At 38.7% G+C, this 16,551-nt stretch overlaps 1 protein-coding gene across 8 annotated transcripts in view; it reads right to left on the minus strand.

The window, feature by feature from the left end:
• FAR1 (fatty acyl-CoA reductase 1) overlaps window positions 1-16,551 on the minus strand; it is a 119,348-nt gene that overhangs the window by 41,254 nt on the left and 61,543 nt on the right. For 3 of the 8 annotated variants that reach the window (XM_060263142.1, XM_060263140.1, XM_060263141.1), the window contains exons 4-9: window positions 13,976-14,155; window positions 12,173-12,350; window positions 10,978-11,022; window positions 10,755-10,882; window positions 7,407-7,474; window positions 2,044-2,215 (exon numbers count right to left, since the gene is read on the minus strand). In XM_060263142.1, the coding sequence (XP_060119125.1) occupies window positions 2,044-2,215; window positions 7,407-7,474; window positions 10,755-10,882; window positions 10,978-11,022; window positions 12,173-12,350; window positions 13,976-14,155 (771 nt within the window). Of the gene's footprint in view, window positions 1-1,582; window positions 1,755-2,043; window positions 2,216-7,406; window positions 7,475-10,754; window positions 10,883-10,977; window positions 11,023-12,172; window positions 12,351-13,975; window positions 14,156-16,551 lie in introns of all 8 variants that reach the window. The other 5 variants (XM_060263143.1, XM_060263144.1, XM_060263146.1 and 2 more) reach the window with 3 other exon arrangements.

Genomic DNA, 16,551 nt, shown 5'->3' on the forward strand with positions numbered 1-16,551 from the left:
AACTCCAGTTTTGAGGAAGTGCACAGATACTTTTTGGCCTCCAAAAACATAAGAAAATACAGCGGAAAGATGCTTGGATACTATTACCAGGAACCACTGAAATCCTTTGCTTAACTGCTTCATTCCTTACACCACCAGCAGCCTCCTGGAGACACTCACCTGATCCACCTGCTGGCCAATCACATCCTTTTGGTTTCAGCAAACAATGATATTATAGACAGGTGCTCCCTGTCTAGTGCAATTAAATCAAGTTACAGTAACAATAGGTAACTACAGTATCAGAACTCGGCATGTGAGTGGTAAATGACATAGTGATAGAAGTGTGACATTTATGTATAGTTTTGTATCCATATGTGCAGTGTATTAAATACTACTATTTTATTTCAAACTGGGTCTCTCATGTACTTTATATGACCTTTTCCTGACATCTCGAAGGAACCTATTGTACTATGTTACACACTTCCAATTACACATTAAGATGTGTAAAAAATACGAAATACTATTTTAGCTTTGTACTTAGATATGGATGTTTCTCAAGTTCACAAACTTGAACAAGAAGTGACATTTATATCAATGACAAAGTATTTTAAAAAATATACTTAAACAGAACCTCTTTGAAAAGAAGTCATGGGAACCTGTTGGACCTTGGGAGAGCAGTACAGCTGACACTGCATGCCTCTGAATGTACTAAGTCTGCTCTGAGCAGAACAAGTTTAAGAATCTGGATACACGTATAAACAGTCAAAGTTACCCAACTCCTGGAAATATGGAAACCATCACCTTCCAGTTGGCACTGTGATAAAAGTAGAGGCAATTGCCTATACCAAACAAGGTACAAAGAAATTCCTTTGCATGCTGAAGGGTCAGACATGTTAATACCATGTAAATTTTTCAGCAGGTTTAATTATATAATTCTGAAAAATCAATGGGAGTCATACTAATATGCCTAGTGCCTTTTTTTTTGTACTCTTAAAAAAGCCTCCTTTTCTACCTACTACCCCATACTGTGGTGGAAAAAACCAGAAGCTGTCATTTCTTCTGTCCCACACGAGATCAGTGGTAGTGTCACAATCTGAACACTGATTCTGCAAAAGAAAGCCTGAAATTTGTGCCATTAAAGCAAAATTAAGGTAGGAACTGTAAAATTTCAATTATGCAGTTCTTAACTGGCTAAATGAGCAAACAGCTTACTTAAAAAAATATAGCCAGAATAATTATAAGCCGAATGACGTTGATATAAAATGCAGTGAAAATGGAGTGCATCAACTATAAAATCCCACAAGGGTGCACACCCTTTTTGTGTCTCTAATCCCTTCCCCTCCCAGTGCACTTCAGCTTATAATTTCAATACCAGTGCTAGAGTGGGATAATTCCAGGGGTTTAGCAATTTGCCAGGATTGATAAATTTGCTATAACAGCAAACTATAAGCAACCACTAAATCCCACAAACACCCAACTCTTTTACTGTTATTGTCGATTATTCTATTAGTAAATCTAAGGAAAAAGCTCATGCCATTGATCTTCCACCGCCAAAAAGCCTCCACCATCCTGCTAGCAAAAAAGTTAGCCCTTTCCTTCTTACCACGGTTTCTGACCTGTCAACCTGAGAACAACATCGTGTAACAACGCAGGAAGTATGTGACCGACTGTTGTCCAATATTGATGTATAAAGGGGTTAGACTGGAGTTTAACATTAGGACGCCTTATTGCTTGTTCTAAGGGATTCCTCTTGAACACCAAATTTAAGTAACACTCTGTAGGAAAAATAAGGGTCAAACGGTTTGAGTAGCTCTTGTTCAAAGCATGTGCCTACAGAGAATTCAAACTGCCTTGAACGTCTTGATTTAGGTACCTATTGCAATATGCAGAACACACCATTTTTACTGTTGCCAGAAATGGAAGACTTGCATTCATGCTCTTTTGACTTAAAAGACCATTCAACCATTTTCAAAAAGAAAGAAAACTTAAGTTAATATGCATTACTGTATAAATATGGGTTTGCACAAAGCCAGAGAAACACAAGACAGAGCTAGTCACCATTACCTTGGGCTTCTTCCTGTAATCCTGAGGTAGATATCATACAGGAATGCTGGGGCCTTATGGCTTACAGCAATCCAGTAGTGATATAAAAGGTGATTGGAGGTTAGATTTACATTGGGCCGTCTGAAGGCCTGTTCGAGAGGATTCCTCTTGAAAGTAGATATTACATGGTATTCTAAGAAAGAAAAGTTGTGTAACAGCTTTGATAATAACCATGTAGATGTAATGGACTTCTATGGATATCACAACATACAATACTGCACCCTGAATAAAACATATTGCTATTACACATTATTAACTATGTTAATTTAAATAGTTTATTTTAAGCAGTGCATCTCACATATAGTGCTAGAGCTTTGTTCTCCCTACTCACTGCAGCTTCTCTTTCTGTTTTGTGCTCTTTGTTCCTACTTAATTATTAACCCATGTTAGTAAATAATTTAAAATATGGCTGTAGAGGCTGATATTACTTATAAGCTGTGCATTAAACAGTGACTATTCTGCACTACAAGGTTTTAATCCAACATTTTAAATTAGATGATATCATATATATTCAAGTTTCATTTTAACAACTAATTAATCTTAAATTCTTTCACTAATATCTTGGATTTTAAGTCTAATACTTAACCTTTGTTCCCAACAGACAGGCAATACAAAATAAAATAGTCCCTGTTTTATTATATATACCAGATCTCAAAAAATATAGGACTCTATTTCAGATAAAGAAACAACTAGTCTATAATTCATACATTAATTTGCACATAAATATTTTAGTCAAGAAATTTTAGCAATATCTTTCAGCAGACTGCATTACATGTTTTAAGCAGAGGAGACAAAAACAAAGTTCCATGGCAACTATTGTAAACTTCCTGGGAACTAGATGCTAAAAGTAAAAAATTCAAATGTTAGTTAAATTAAAGTTATGGAAGAAGCAGACTTTGAAATGTGACTATATAATTAATACTTCATATAGTCTTATAGAAATGAAGAATTTTAGTTTTATAAACTTGATCCAAACTGCTTGTATTTTTTCCCAATACATATAAGCTAATGGCACCACTATGAAAGTCTACACTAAGTCATTCTTTCTCCAGTTTCTGCACCCCACTCCCTTACGTAAGACTTAGAGATCTTAAGCTGGCTCAGAGGTGAGACTCTGAGCTCTCCTACCCTGAGCAGAATCATTGTTCTGCATCTTACCACTACCTAGTCTGACATCCTGCCATCAATTATAGTTCCTTTTCTAATAAATGTCAGGAGTGTGTCCTCTGTATCTAAAAATCTGTAAAATTCTATACCAAAGCAATCCAAATTCTGTCAGGAAAAAAGGATTATGTTTTGTATACAGCGGATCACCAAATTTACAGAACTTGCATTATTTTATATTTCTTCTGCAATTTTCATTATTCTGCTTAAGTTATTCTGACTCTCCCAGGCTTAAAAAAAAGATGAAAAAGTTATGCAGGGCATGGAAACGCTACACTATTAATGTGGAAATCTTTTCATCATCATTCTGGCTTCTGAGATTTCAACAGGCATTGCACCAGAGCACCATAATAGTCCCAGGTTCAGTCTCAGGCACTTCCAGTTAAAGGATCACAGGCACTGGGTACTGGGAATGACCTGTCTGAAATTTTGGAGAGCCACTACCAGTCAGACTAGACAATACTGAGCTAGGGAGAACAAATGACCTGACATGGTATAAGGTCACTTCATATGCCGTATGGATTAGAAACTTACTGAAATGGAAGTAGAACTTTTCTGAGCACACATTTTGCAATTTCCTTCACTTCAATGGAATCACAGCATACATACAATCCTGACTAAGGGCTAGAGTCATTCATTCATTTATTTTTGGCATTTGTTATGTATCTAGTGTAAAGGATTTAGCATTCAAAATACCATACCTAACATTTTATAAAGGGAAAATGTCAGCAAAATCTAAAGGATTTCATTTTGAATCAATATATTAACACTCATGTAACTATTTGAAGAAAAAAATAATTGAACAGAAGTTGCTATATCAATATTTGACTTTTTAAACTTTCAAGTATGCTGTACTAGACCAAAAGCACATGTGTATTTTAAAAGGTATATTGCCAGTTATTTTCCTGTAACTGGTGTTCAAGAGGTCATTTGTATAGCAATATATATGGGTTCTACACTATGGAAACAAATCTTTAAAAGTTTACAGAGTACGTTAGACAAACTGTCCCTTTGGAGAAGGTATTTGAATACCAATTTTGGGGCCACACAAACTGGTATTCAAATATCTTCTCCCCACAGACAGTTTGCCTAATATTGCCTGCAGCTCTCCAGTAATGTGAGGACTGAGACACTACCAGTGGGGAAGAAGAGTTGTGGGACTATGCAAATGACCACATGAAATACTCCAATTACAGGTAATCTGTGTTTCTTCTTTGTGGTCTCCATGCAGTACCACATATATAAGATTAGCAAGATTACCTGCTCAAGGTAAAATAGTGTGGAGAATGTCCATAACCATACTGCCATAACATTTGGTGAAGCAACATGGAGCAGTTGCCAAGATGAAAGAGAGGTATGTTCTCTATTGTGGCCTAATGCTAATATATAAACAAAAGATCCTGAAGATCTACTATATGTAGTAACGTATTATTGTGCTATGTACTATTATTGAAAAGCAGAAAGATGTGAGCAAAGAAAGCTTTCATAAGCCTTGTTTGGAACATTCTTTGACCACTTAGTTCTAACAACAACAGATTTTATGACATATTTCACCCAAATATTGGTGAGGACTCAAGAGTCTGAAGTAATAGATTCAATGTTAGTAAGAACTGATTATTTCCAGTGTGGAAAATGAATAAATATGGAAACTGAGTCAAAATTTTGCTTGGTCTTTGATGGAGTCTGGAGCTTCCCAGTTTGTATCCTAGGCAGTACTGGTCCCTGTTTAATGATTACTGTTCTCCCTGGTGGAGTCTACAGATAAACCGGGGGGGGGGGGCGTCATTCACACAGTATGGATAATGACCAACAGTACTGTCAAGAGAAAAAAGATAAATGTTGAAGTTTCACACAGGCTTCTTGTCTTCTCTATCACCTCAGCTGTAGACACATGGAAAAGCCCTTCATTAAAGGGCAGATACGTTGAGGGGCATGACCATGCATGTTGACAAAAGTGTCACAAACCTTCCACCCAGATAGTCTTAAGCATATTGTACTGATCAGGCAGGTACTGCAGAAATGGGTAACTTAGCCCCACAAGGAGTATTAAACCATCCACCATGTCTGTTACAGTATCAAGACCTGTACAAACATGGCAGTGAATACAGTCTATACAACTTCTGACCCTCTCCTTACAGGCCAGAGCTGAGCTATGGGTTTGTTGGGAGATGAATGAAACATCATTGAGTTGGGAGCTAGGTGTGTAAAGGAGCAACATATGATCCTCTTCATGAAATTAATATATACTATCTAACTGCAATATGTAGTTACCAATGAGTTTGGCTAAACACCTTTAGCATTGCTAAGAGCACAGTGATGCAGCCTCAAATTAAGCTAATATACACTATATCTGTGACTTTAATCAGATTAGTGTACTTGCATTTTCAGAACTGCAACAAAATGTTTGACAAAGTCTGCATAATACCTATGGTCTTCTAAAGAGGAAGAAGAACACTGTTAACCAACAATACAATCCAGAAACAACTCAATAATAATCTGGGACCAGATTAAGTTAAAGAGATGAAAGGCATTTGTCTTTTGAGTAGACATGGGAAACAGGGGATGTAACTTGGTCCACTAATCAATAAAGGGTCAGTATAAAAGTTAGTACCAAAAGGGAAAATACAACAGATGCCACAGGTTTCAAATTACCGAAGTATCAAAGAATAGCAAAGACATTGGTGTTAAAGTGGAAACTGAAATAATGTTGGAGGCAGTGCAGAAACATGGCATTAAGCGCTAGTGGATGTAATGTGAAAAAATTAGATGTGGCCATAATGTAAGGATTGAAGCTGACTAAGAGTAGGCAGGTCAGGTGTAATAAAAACAAGGTATTGAAGCAAAGGATTGTTGAGGGAGATGGACACTACAGTGGTTGTGTACAGTTTGACCACAAATATAGCCACTGTAACACTTCATGACCATAGCAGCCTCTTGATGAACATGAACAGCATGATAAGACCTGTTTTGCCATCCCTCAGTATTGCAGGGAAAAAGCTACTCTCCATGGTCATACTGTCAACTTTTGCTGCAGACTTCATCATTGAGAGAACCACTCTGTCCCAATGCAGTACAGAATACCTTGGGAACTGCAAGGTGTCTCCAGAAATGAAAAACAGAAGGTATATATGGGGAACAGAGTGAAAGTACCAAAAAGGGAGATGGGACTCAATTTCACCATCAGAAAAAGCAGGCACATGCAGTGTGACCCTAAGTAATGCGGTATGACCACTGGAACAATTTGAGCTTGGTCTCAACCACAAGTGGCAAAATGACAAGGTCAGATCTTAGTTCAAAAGCTGGTTCTGGTATCAGAAGATGCACAGGAATAGCCAGTACTAGAAGAAAAGCAGACAAAAAACCCTCCACAGTTTCATAGTTACTTCTTCAAACCCCCAATTTACTAGGGTCTTCAGCATTTTAACTTTTACAATTTACCAGTTTTAGCAGCTTAAAAAAAGGGGGGGGGGGAGAAGATAAATGTGGAAGAGAAAAAGGATATGACAAAGGTGTCTAAATTACACTATCTTTTTAAGGACCAAAGATAGAGAGAAAAAAATCTGAGGTATTCATCAGGGAACCAATATGGAGCTACTAAAAGGACAGCAGTCTTCACTCCTCTCCACAAGAGATGATTTGAGTACCAAAGTTTGAGTGCTTTCTGGGATTTCTACTTAGAACTTATCCATAAGCCTGAACAGAGACCACAAAGAACTTAACATGCTTGTATAACACCTTCAGTATCCACAGCACTTCTTGTATATATCACACTAATTCAACTGCTCTGCAAAACAGACCAAGAGCAACTTGTTGAAGTTTTAGACAAGATTTAAACCAGCATTGTCTTGAATTACAGCTCATTCTTTAAGCCACTTTACAAGGGTCCTAAATGCATCTTCCCTCTCAAATGTTAAAAAAAATAAATTATGAGAACATTAGTGCTATAATTTTATTAAAGAAGGTGTCTGGGATATGGACAGATGTCTATGGATAAAACTGAAGGGACATGTGTCAATGTTGATTAGAACCAAAGCTTTACCTTAGCTTATTGAAATGTCTATTTTAAAACCATTTTTAATTTTTCAATGTACCTAAACACTGTCTTAAAATATTATTAAAATGCTAATGCTATTAAAACATGGATAAAAAACATGACATACCAACTTCACCCCAATGGAAAGGATTCGTACCACCCGTTGTACAGTTGTATACCATTATATTTCTTGGTCTGAAAAACATAAAGATATAGAAACCTTTAAGTTAAACATTTTCCTAGAAGTGCTCAACATAAAAGCAAACATAGTCAAACATGACTGGATTTTAGTAGAGCCTACTGACTGGTATCCCTCCCAACCTTTTTCAGTCAACCTTAACACTAAATAAGAATCCTTTGCCACTAGAAGATATATCTCTGGACCCTGAAAACTAAACTATTTATTTTAAAACTCTTCTTTAAAAAAGAACTCCAGGCATTTTCCAGATATATTCTGTATTCTCTGGTTAAAATGAATCAAATTAGGCTTTGTGTCTGGGGCAAAAACATCGACTTTGAAATATCTGTTCAATAAAACGAAAAAATAAACTTCACTTGAATCAAAGCCATTGAGAGGAAAATCCTATGGAGTGAGCAAATATCTACTAAGCAAAAAATGGGAAGGAAAAGTAAATGCAGTCTTCTTTTCCTAGTAACAAATCTTCAATATAACCAAATTTGAGTCCAGTGGCACCATTAAGACCAACAAAGTTTTATGCAAGGTATGAGCTTCCATGTGCACACACGTTTCCTCAGATTGTATCTCAAAACTCATATATTGAATAAAACTGTTGATCTTAAAGGTGCCACTGGACTCAAACTTTGTTCTACTACCACTCAGCCAACCTTCTAGGAAACTAGCCTATAGGTTTCTGGGGCCCTTTAAGATCAAAAGAGTCATAAACCAGGTGACGGTGGAACTAGAGCTGCCAAAGGCACTTAGTAAAATATACTTTGTATTTCATTGCAGCCTTCTTTGTTGGGACCCCGGGGCTTCAGCCTGGCATCCTCGAGCACCAGCCCCTCAGCCTGTGTTAATTGGAAACCAAAGTCATCACGAGGTCCAAGAAATCCTGGACTCTAAAGTCAAAAGAGGGGTCCAGTATTACTTAGTGAAATGGAAACACTTTCCAGCCAGTGAAAATGAATGGGTGGCTGAGGAAAATATCTCGGCACCAGATCTGATCAAAAGGTTCCATCAAAAATGTTCCAATGGGGCTGTGAAGGCAGCTTAGGGGGGGCAGTATGTCAAGTCTCTCTATAACTCTGGCTCAGTCAAAGAGCATTCTGGGTAGAACCAAAGTATAATCAAATGCTGCTAGCTTGTACCCTTCCTACCCCTCCCTTCCTGTAGTGAGTAGCCTTGCTTTGAAATGGAAAGATGTGAAAGTCTTATCTGTGCCTTCTCAGGCCTGGCTCTCGGAAGGGAGTCAGGAGCCCACTATGATCAAGGCCATGCAAGCCTGAGAACGAATTGGTAACATCAATGTGTGAATGTTCCCTGCATAATCCTCCCCCCTTAGGAATCCCTTTGAAGTATCCCTTATATGCAGTGTATCTACAGTTTATTCTTTAGTCTTTTCAATGCTGGCTTAGCCTCAAGTATCAGTATCAATAAAGTAGCTTCTTTGTATCAACAACGACTCGTTATTGAATCTGCCGACTTGACAATCACCATACATAACTTACAAGTAGGGCTGTCAATTTGATAAAGGGTTTACCAAATATTTACTGAATACCAGCCTTTTTGGTAAAATTCAGAATTAGGGAATTCCGGATAGGCATCTGAGCCTACTTCTGGAATTCTGGATAGTATCAGTGGTATTCAGAAATATTCGGTAAAGCCCTCTTGTCCATAGAAAGCAATGGGGAAAGGCAAAAGGCAGTCTGTGATTGCTTTCCCGCCTTTCCCTTGGCTTTTCCTGCCTCTGGCTGGGGTGAGGGGGAGTGGGGGAGGCCCCTGACCAATCAGAGCCATGCATTTTGCAGATTGCAAAATGCATGGTTTTGTAGGACCCTGCAGGGCTGTTTTTGTTATGCAAGGTAGGGGGAAGGGAGAAACTGCAATTCTCCAAGGGAATTTCATGTTTCCCCCCTCAATCCAATCAGAGAACAGAACAATTAATTTTCAAACTGCTCTGTTCTTTCCATGGGCAGAGAGAGGGTATTTATTAACCATCTCTTGCCCCCTTGACTCTATTGCTGCTGCTGTTGCCATAGAGAGACTGTGAGTGTATGTGAGCATCTGCTGCTCTGCTCTGCTGCTCTGCGAAACCCAGAACCGCCATGGTTGGTGTGCTTGGCCAACTCTCTTTGTGCTCTTTGTGGTGGGGCTGGAGAGTTGGCATCATCAGATTGTGTGTTGTGGCAGAAAAGCTGGCATCTGGGTGAGAAACCCAGAACCGACATGGTTGGTATGCTTGGCCAACTCTCCTTGTGGTCTTTGTGGCAGGGCTGGAGAGTTGGCATCTGGGTTTGCTATGGCCACGTCTGCAGAGCAGACCATGATCAGATTGTGTTTTGTATGGCAGTGAAGGTGGCAACTGGGTTTACTGGTGCCAAGCCAGCAGAAGTCATAGAATATAGATGGATGTGGTGCATTTGGGTCATATAAAGATTCTCTGATGTGGTTAGGTTTGGCTTTGGGTGCCCCTGAAATTGGACACCTGGTTCAATTTTTTTTGGCCTTGTGGGTTTTGTGTGGGACAGTCCCCTGAAGCTGCGCAGTTTTGGGGGCTCTCCCCAAAACCCCCTGTTCCTCAGAGCCACTTTTCTCACTATAATTACAGTGGGAGAAGTGACTAATTAGTTTTTACTCACCATTGGGAACAGTGTTCCTTTTGGGGTGCCAATAAATAGGGACCCCCTGGTCCAATCTTTTTAGGCCTTGGTGGATTCCTTGGGGGAGAGTCCCCTGCAGCTGCCCTGCAGTTTTGGGGGCTCTCCCTCAACCCCCCTGTCCCCAAGCAGCCTTTGATTATACCCTATGTTGCCATTGAGTTCAATGGCCCGTAGGATATAATGGTGAGATGGGGACACCCTCTTTGGGTGCCCCTGGAAAGGGACCCCCTGGTCCAATCTTTTTGGGACTTTGAAAGTTCCTTGGGGGAGAGTCCCCTGAAGCTACCCTGCAGTTTTGGGGGCTCTCCCCCAAACCCTCTCCCCTCCAGGCGGCTTCCAATATTCCCTATGTTGCCATTGACTTCAATGGCCCATAGAGTATAATGGAGCAGAATATCTGGATATATCTGAATATCTCTGTATATTCAGATATATCCGAGAACTACTTTTCGGAAATATCCGGAATAGTAAAAAATTTATTACTCAATATTTCCGGATCCGGATATTACTGAATTTTTTTTTGGTTGACAGCCCTACTTACAAGTTTGAATATACATATTTAAAATCTGAAACTAACAGTACTAAAATATCACATGACAACAATTTATCAGATTATTTGAAAACTGCATGTCACCTGCTATACCTATTAACTCCTGAATACCAAGCAGCAGCTATTGTTGCATTGATGACTACATCTACTGGAATAAGATCTGCAACTGCATTGTTGGAGGCTCGCATTGTTCGAAGAATTCCTTTTCCTGCCTTAAAACAGAAGACAACACAGTAAGCAAACTATCTCAAGTCACCCTTAACTTTCAAAGACAGAACATATATCTACATTTTCAAATGTTGCTTACAGCAATAAAGAGGCCACTAGGTCCATTAAAGTTGTCAATCCATCCCTGTTGGGAAACAAAAAAATTGAAAAGCTTATTGGTTCAACTACTATGAAAGACAGTAATCATTTTGCAGCAATAAATTATCACAAGAATTACATTTTTATTTTGTCTAATATATGAGCAAACAGTAATTTACCTAACCCAAAGTGTTTTTAAAACATGTATGTTAGAAAAAATAATTCTTCATCTATTTTAGTCCAAACAGAAATGGTTTCAAAGCCTCTCATGAATATATTCTTTAGAAAACATGATGTAGTACCCTCATCAAGCAGAGTACTTTCTTCACCCAATAGCTATGAATGCAAACATTTTTAAATAAATCACTGAAGTAGTACACAGTATGTAGAAAGGCTACTTCTCTCTCCTTTTGAAAAGAACTGCACAACACTGAATGAGAAAGCAATCTGGAGGCTATACTAGCCATTAACAAAACTTTTGAGTAAATGTGCCAGCCTGCTTTCTGTCTTGAGGAGATGCCCAGCAGTGAGACTTTTCCTTTGCCTATTAGCAAAAACCTGCCATGGAGTCAGAGGGCACAAATTACTACTACTTTTGTTCACAACAATGTTCCTGGCAAGTTGCTGCTCTGATAGTGTTAATATGGAAAGAGTTTCTCTCTCTGCATATAAGTCCAAACCACAAGTGTTAATGAGGAATCCCTATAGGCATATTTGTATCAGAATTACCACTGAACAAGTATTATTTCTTCCAATGGTACAACTGGAGCAATTTCTAATGCAGAAAGTTTTCTCAAGTCAAAGTAAACCATTTAGGAGAAAAATACTTTGAGGGCTACCTTGGTAGGGATCACATATCTTCCTGAACATACAGAATTGTTATCAGTGATTGTATATTACTGCTTTTATTGCCGGTATCAACCCTCATCACAAGAACATCTGTTAGAAGCAAGATTTCCTCAGAGCCAAGCACACCTGAATTATTTACCAAATGTAGTATGCCTCAGAACAAATAGGCCTAGATCTACTTATAATTTGGGCTCCCATTCACACACAAACTGAGAAAAACAACACATAGGTTGATTGACAATCAAACAACACTCTTTTACATAGCTCTAACATTCAATAGTTTTTGTTAACTAGTAATAGTGGTATTTGGTATTTAAACAAGAAATTGATATTAAAAATTAACTTACTGGGAAAGGTTCTTTCCAGCTGGCACCTACAATTGATGGCCTTATAATGGCTACATTTAATTTTGCACCTTCCTGTTGTACAATATATTCTGCTAAGGCTTTTGTATATGTATAAGTATTAGGCCTGTCTCCTATCAGTTTTGGAGTAATATCATTCACTAGGCTGTCATCCATCCACCTACAGAAAAAAAATATGTTTAAAATATTTATATTGTGCCATTCTACTCCAGCATTCCAAGGCAGGACTTTTGTACTATACATATTTACATTCATGCATCCGCTTTAAATCAGAAAACAAAAAGACATTCTTAAATGGTTGTCTTGTTTGTACAACTGATAGCTATTTATGGAGCTTTCTTGTCATATGTTACTGAAATACTGAAGGCAGAAATTTCAAGAGTTTGTGTATTACGTGCCTGTCAACACACTGATCCAAACCAAAGTCATTAAGCTAGATTCAAAATGTAGCCTTCCATGAGCAGAATCCAAGAATCACCCAACTGAACTATAACATAAAAGGTAATGTAGTCTGGGACCAAGTTATGTGAATGATCATCTTCTCTCATATAAGTAGCACTACCAGCAATAATCACATGACCTGTTCTGCACATTTACATTGTCAAGAGGTTAAATGGATAACAGCCACGGTCTTTTCAGTGGTAGCACAGAGACTACAGAATTCCCTTTCAGAGAACCTTTGCCTGAAAATTTATTTATTATTTTCAGGGGATGTCTTATTTTTTATTAAATATGATACAACAATCTACATTTATTCAAATACAGTTAAGTCATCTTCTGGAACATTGTCATAACTCTCCAGACCCGGAATTCCATCCTGAATTTTTTGCGATGCCCATCACTAGGTCTTATTATCGGGGTAGGGCTTATATTTAACAAATGCATAGAAATCCTGCTAGGGCTTATTTTTTGGGTAGGTCTTATTTTCAGGGAAACAAGGTAGTTGGTCATAATTGCCAATTGGACTGTAAGATTTTGTGTCCTTGATACCATGTATTGCATTGTTTGTCACCTTGAGCCAAGAAAGTAAACTGGAAATCAGTTTATAAACCTATGTCAACTGTTAAATTGTCATCTGTATACACTGGACCACTGCTTGCATCTAGAATGTCTATCAGTTGTGGCCCAACATTCAGATTCTTGATAATGTTATACAATTATGAGAAATCTACAAATACCAGAGTGATGACAAGTTTATGCATTTTTATGTACTCTGCTTGAAAGTAATACTGATGTCTACAGCACCTTTGGAAGTATAGCAGCTTTTCAAATGGACCCCTGACTAGAATGGTCCTGATTTTTAAAAATAGCATAGCATACTGTTTGCCATGCTTTTCAACTGTCAACATATTAGCTTCTTGCCTTAAATGTAAATTTAACAATTATCCTGTATTTTATTTATTTCATTTGTACTCTGCCCTTTTCTTCATTAGAGACCAAAAGTGACTTACAGCATTCTCCTCTTCCACTTTATCCTCTGAGATAGGTTAGGCTAAGAATGTGTGAGTGGCCCAAGATCCCCCTCCCCCCCAACAAGCTTCTGTGACAGAGTGGGGAAACCAGTGCAACACACTAGCCATTATACCACACTAGCTCTATTCATACAATACCTAGGGATATTTCATATTCCCCCCTAATCACATCTTCAATTTTTTAATGACATGATCAAAATCTGAAGGACCAAGAATGTCAAACTAATCTCTTCAGGTCTGTTTAAAATAAAAACTTCCCAACATTTTTTGCTATTAAAAATGTACATACAAGGTAAGAGCACTAAACACATACTCTAAGGAATCTATTAATTTCTTGGGATCAACAGGAGGTGGATAGACAACTTCCTCAATGTGCTTTCGATTGCAATAGGCAAATGCTGTTGAAACATGGATAAACACGTCCAGATTCTTCATTTTCTGGGCTAAGAAAAGAAGCTGTTGTGTCGCAATTACATTGAGCTGAACAGCATCTCTGTTGAAAGAAAAAACAAACAAACATTAAATAAGTCTGTCCTAGAGGACTTCAGATAACCAGACCCAAGATCCTGTGTGTACATATAACTAAACAAGTTTACATTCCTTTGGGATTTGTTGGTTTCTTAGTTGTTCCCTGAACACCTGTGTCAGTCCAAGCGAGGTACTACTACCACTGTATTTGTTGAAAGTAAAAGGATATGATTGGTTTTGGTGTGTGGCTCATCTCTAACGCTCTCTGCATTCATTTACACTCCAGCCCATATCATCTTACTAGAGAAGGCCTCGAGTGGGGAGAAATAGAACTCTCAGGGAAAGGAGGATACCTATTACCATTGTGCTTTTTCTTCTTTAGGCTCCTACACTAAAACAGGCAAATTTACATATGAACTGAACACTTGCTAAAAGTTAGACACAAAGGAACTATACTGTGTACTTTGCATAAAAATATCTGAATTAATTAAGACATATTTGCTGTAAGAATAAGAGGATATTGAAATAAACAGGTACCAGCCTGGCCTCATGTGCTGTGTGTTCCTTATACAATGAAAATAATTATTTTAAAATAAAAACAAAGTTTTATTTCAGTCATATGAAGACAGCAGCTAGTGTAAATAAAGTTCAAATTAGATGCCAATAATAATAAGATATTGGAATTATATCCTGCCCTCCACTCCGAATCTCAGAGTGGCTCACAATCTCCTTTATCTTCCTCCCCCACAACAGACACCCTGTGAGGTGGGTGGGGCTGAGAGGGCTCTCACAGCAGCTGCCCTTTCAAGGACAACCTATCTGAGAGCTATGGCTGACCCTAGGCCATTCCAGCAGGTGCAAGTGGAGGAGTGGGGAAATAAACCCAGTTCTTCCAGATAAGAGTCCGCACACTTTGCTTTCTGAGTTTACCTTATATGTGAATCAGCACTAACTTCTTTTGATCACAACACTGTGTATGGAATTAATGTTGTCATACTCTAGAATTCTGCATTACAGTTGGAAAAGTTAATAAAATTATGTTAAAAAACCAACAACCCGGTTCTCCCAGATCCGCGCACTTAACCACTACACCAAGTCCGCACACTTAACCACTACACCAAACTGGCTCTCCAAGGGACTCTAAGGACAAGACCCAGGGGAATGAAGATATAGAGCAAGCAAAATGCAGTGTTTTAGAATGTTATGTACATGATGAATTTGCAGGAATCCTCAAAAGTGAGACAGCAGAGCTCACGTGCAGATGAAGCTAGCTCAGGGGTGGCCAAACTGTGGATTAGGAGCCACATGTGGCTGTTTCACACATATTGCCTGGCTCTCAAAGCCCCCCCCCCCCATCCCATCAGCAGGCATGGAGAAGGCATTCCTCTCTTCAAATCACTTCTCCAAGCCAAGCCAGCCAGCCAGAATATATTTAAAATTAAAGTTGCTTTCTTTCCACTGCTTACTCCATCCCCCCATCTATTTGCCTGCCTGCCTGCCTATCAGCCTTCCTTCCTTGCGGCTCTTAAGCATCTGATGTTCATGTCTTGTGGCTCTCAAACGTATGACATTTATTCTATGAGGCTCTTAAATTAAGCAGGTTTGGCCATCCCTGAGCTAGATTCAAATGATTAACCTCAGTTTATAAACCATTACTGTATTGTACTAAAACTGTTTATTGCAGTGCCTGAATGCAGACTGCCCAGAACACTGTGACTTATTGTGTGTACTGTACTAGCATTCTAAACTATAGCTTGTACCTGGCTTAACCATGGTTCATGTGCTATCTGAATATAGAAATCCCAGTTTATTCAGTGCCACCATCCCCAACATACATGGAAAGCCTGGAAAATTTTCCAATCCAAATGCATTTCAGTACTGAGGGTACTTTCTCAGATTCCCTCTCTCCTTCCCTCTGCTTTCTATGCACATAGTCCTTCCTTGCAACTGATGACTCACCAAGCAGCAATGTGCTTCAGAGACTTCAGCCTCTTTACTGAGGAAAATTAAAAGGCAGTAAAACCAACATGGAGGTGAAAGAAAGATCTTTTATTTCAGTACAAAAATTCAGCAAATCAGATAGGCAGGGGAAGGGAGACAAAGGATCCTTAAACAAGAGTCAGGAAGTGGTAGCAGCTTAGTTTGCCCAGCCACCAGCCAACCAATAGCAAGCAACCTGGCAATTTAAGGAACCTCAGTATAAGATCCAGGAAATGTGCCTGAAGGCACAAAACGAGGAAAGAAGCAGAGTAACCAGCATTTGTGAATGGTGATCTGTCAATATATGCCTAGCAGACTAACCAGATTTGTGTAACTACAGTGGATAAGCAAACTAGTGATAACTCCATGCTGCCAAAATCAGTAAATTATTTCTGGGAAGGCTGTCTTCACAAAGTAGTGACAAGGAAAATAGATGCACCA

The sequence above is a fragment of the Heteronotia binoei genome, chromosome 21 (assembly GCF_032191835.1).
Source record: "Heteronotia binoei isolate CCM8104 ecotype False Entrance Well chromosome 21, APGP_CSIRO_Hbin_v1, whole genome shotgun sequence".
Lineage (NCBI taxonomy): Eukaryota > Metazoa > Chordata > Lepidosauria > Squamata > Gekkonidae > Heteronotia > Heteronotia binoei.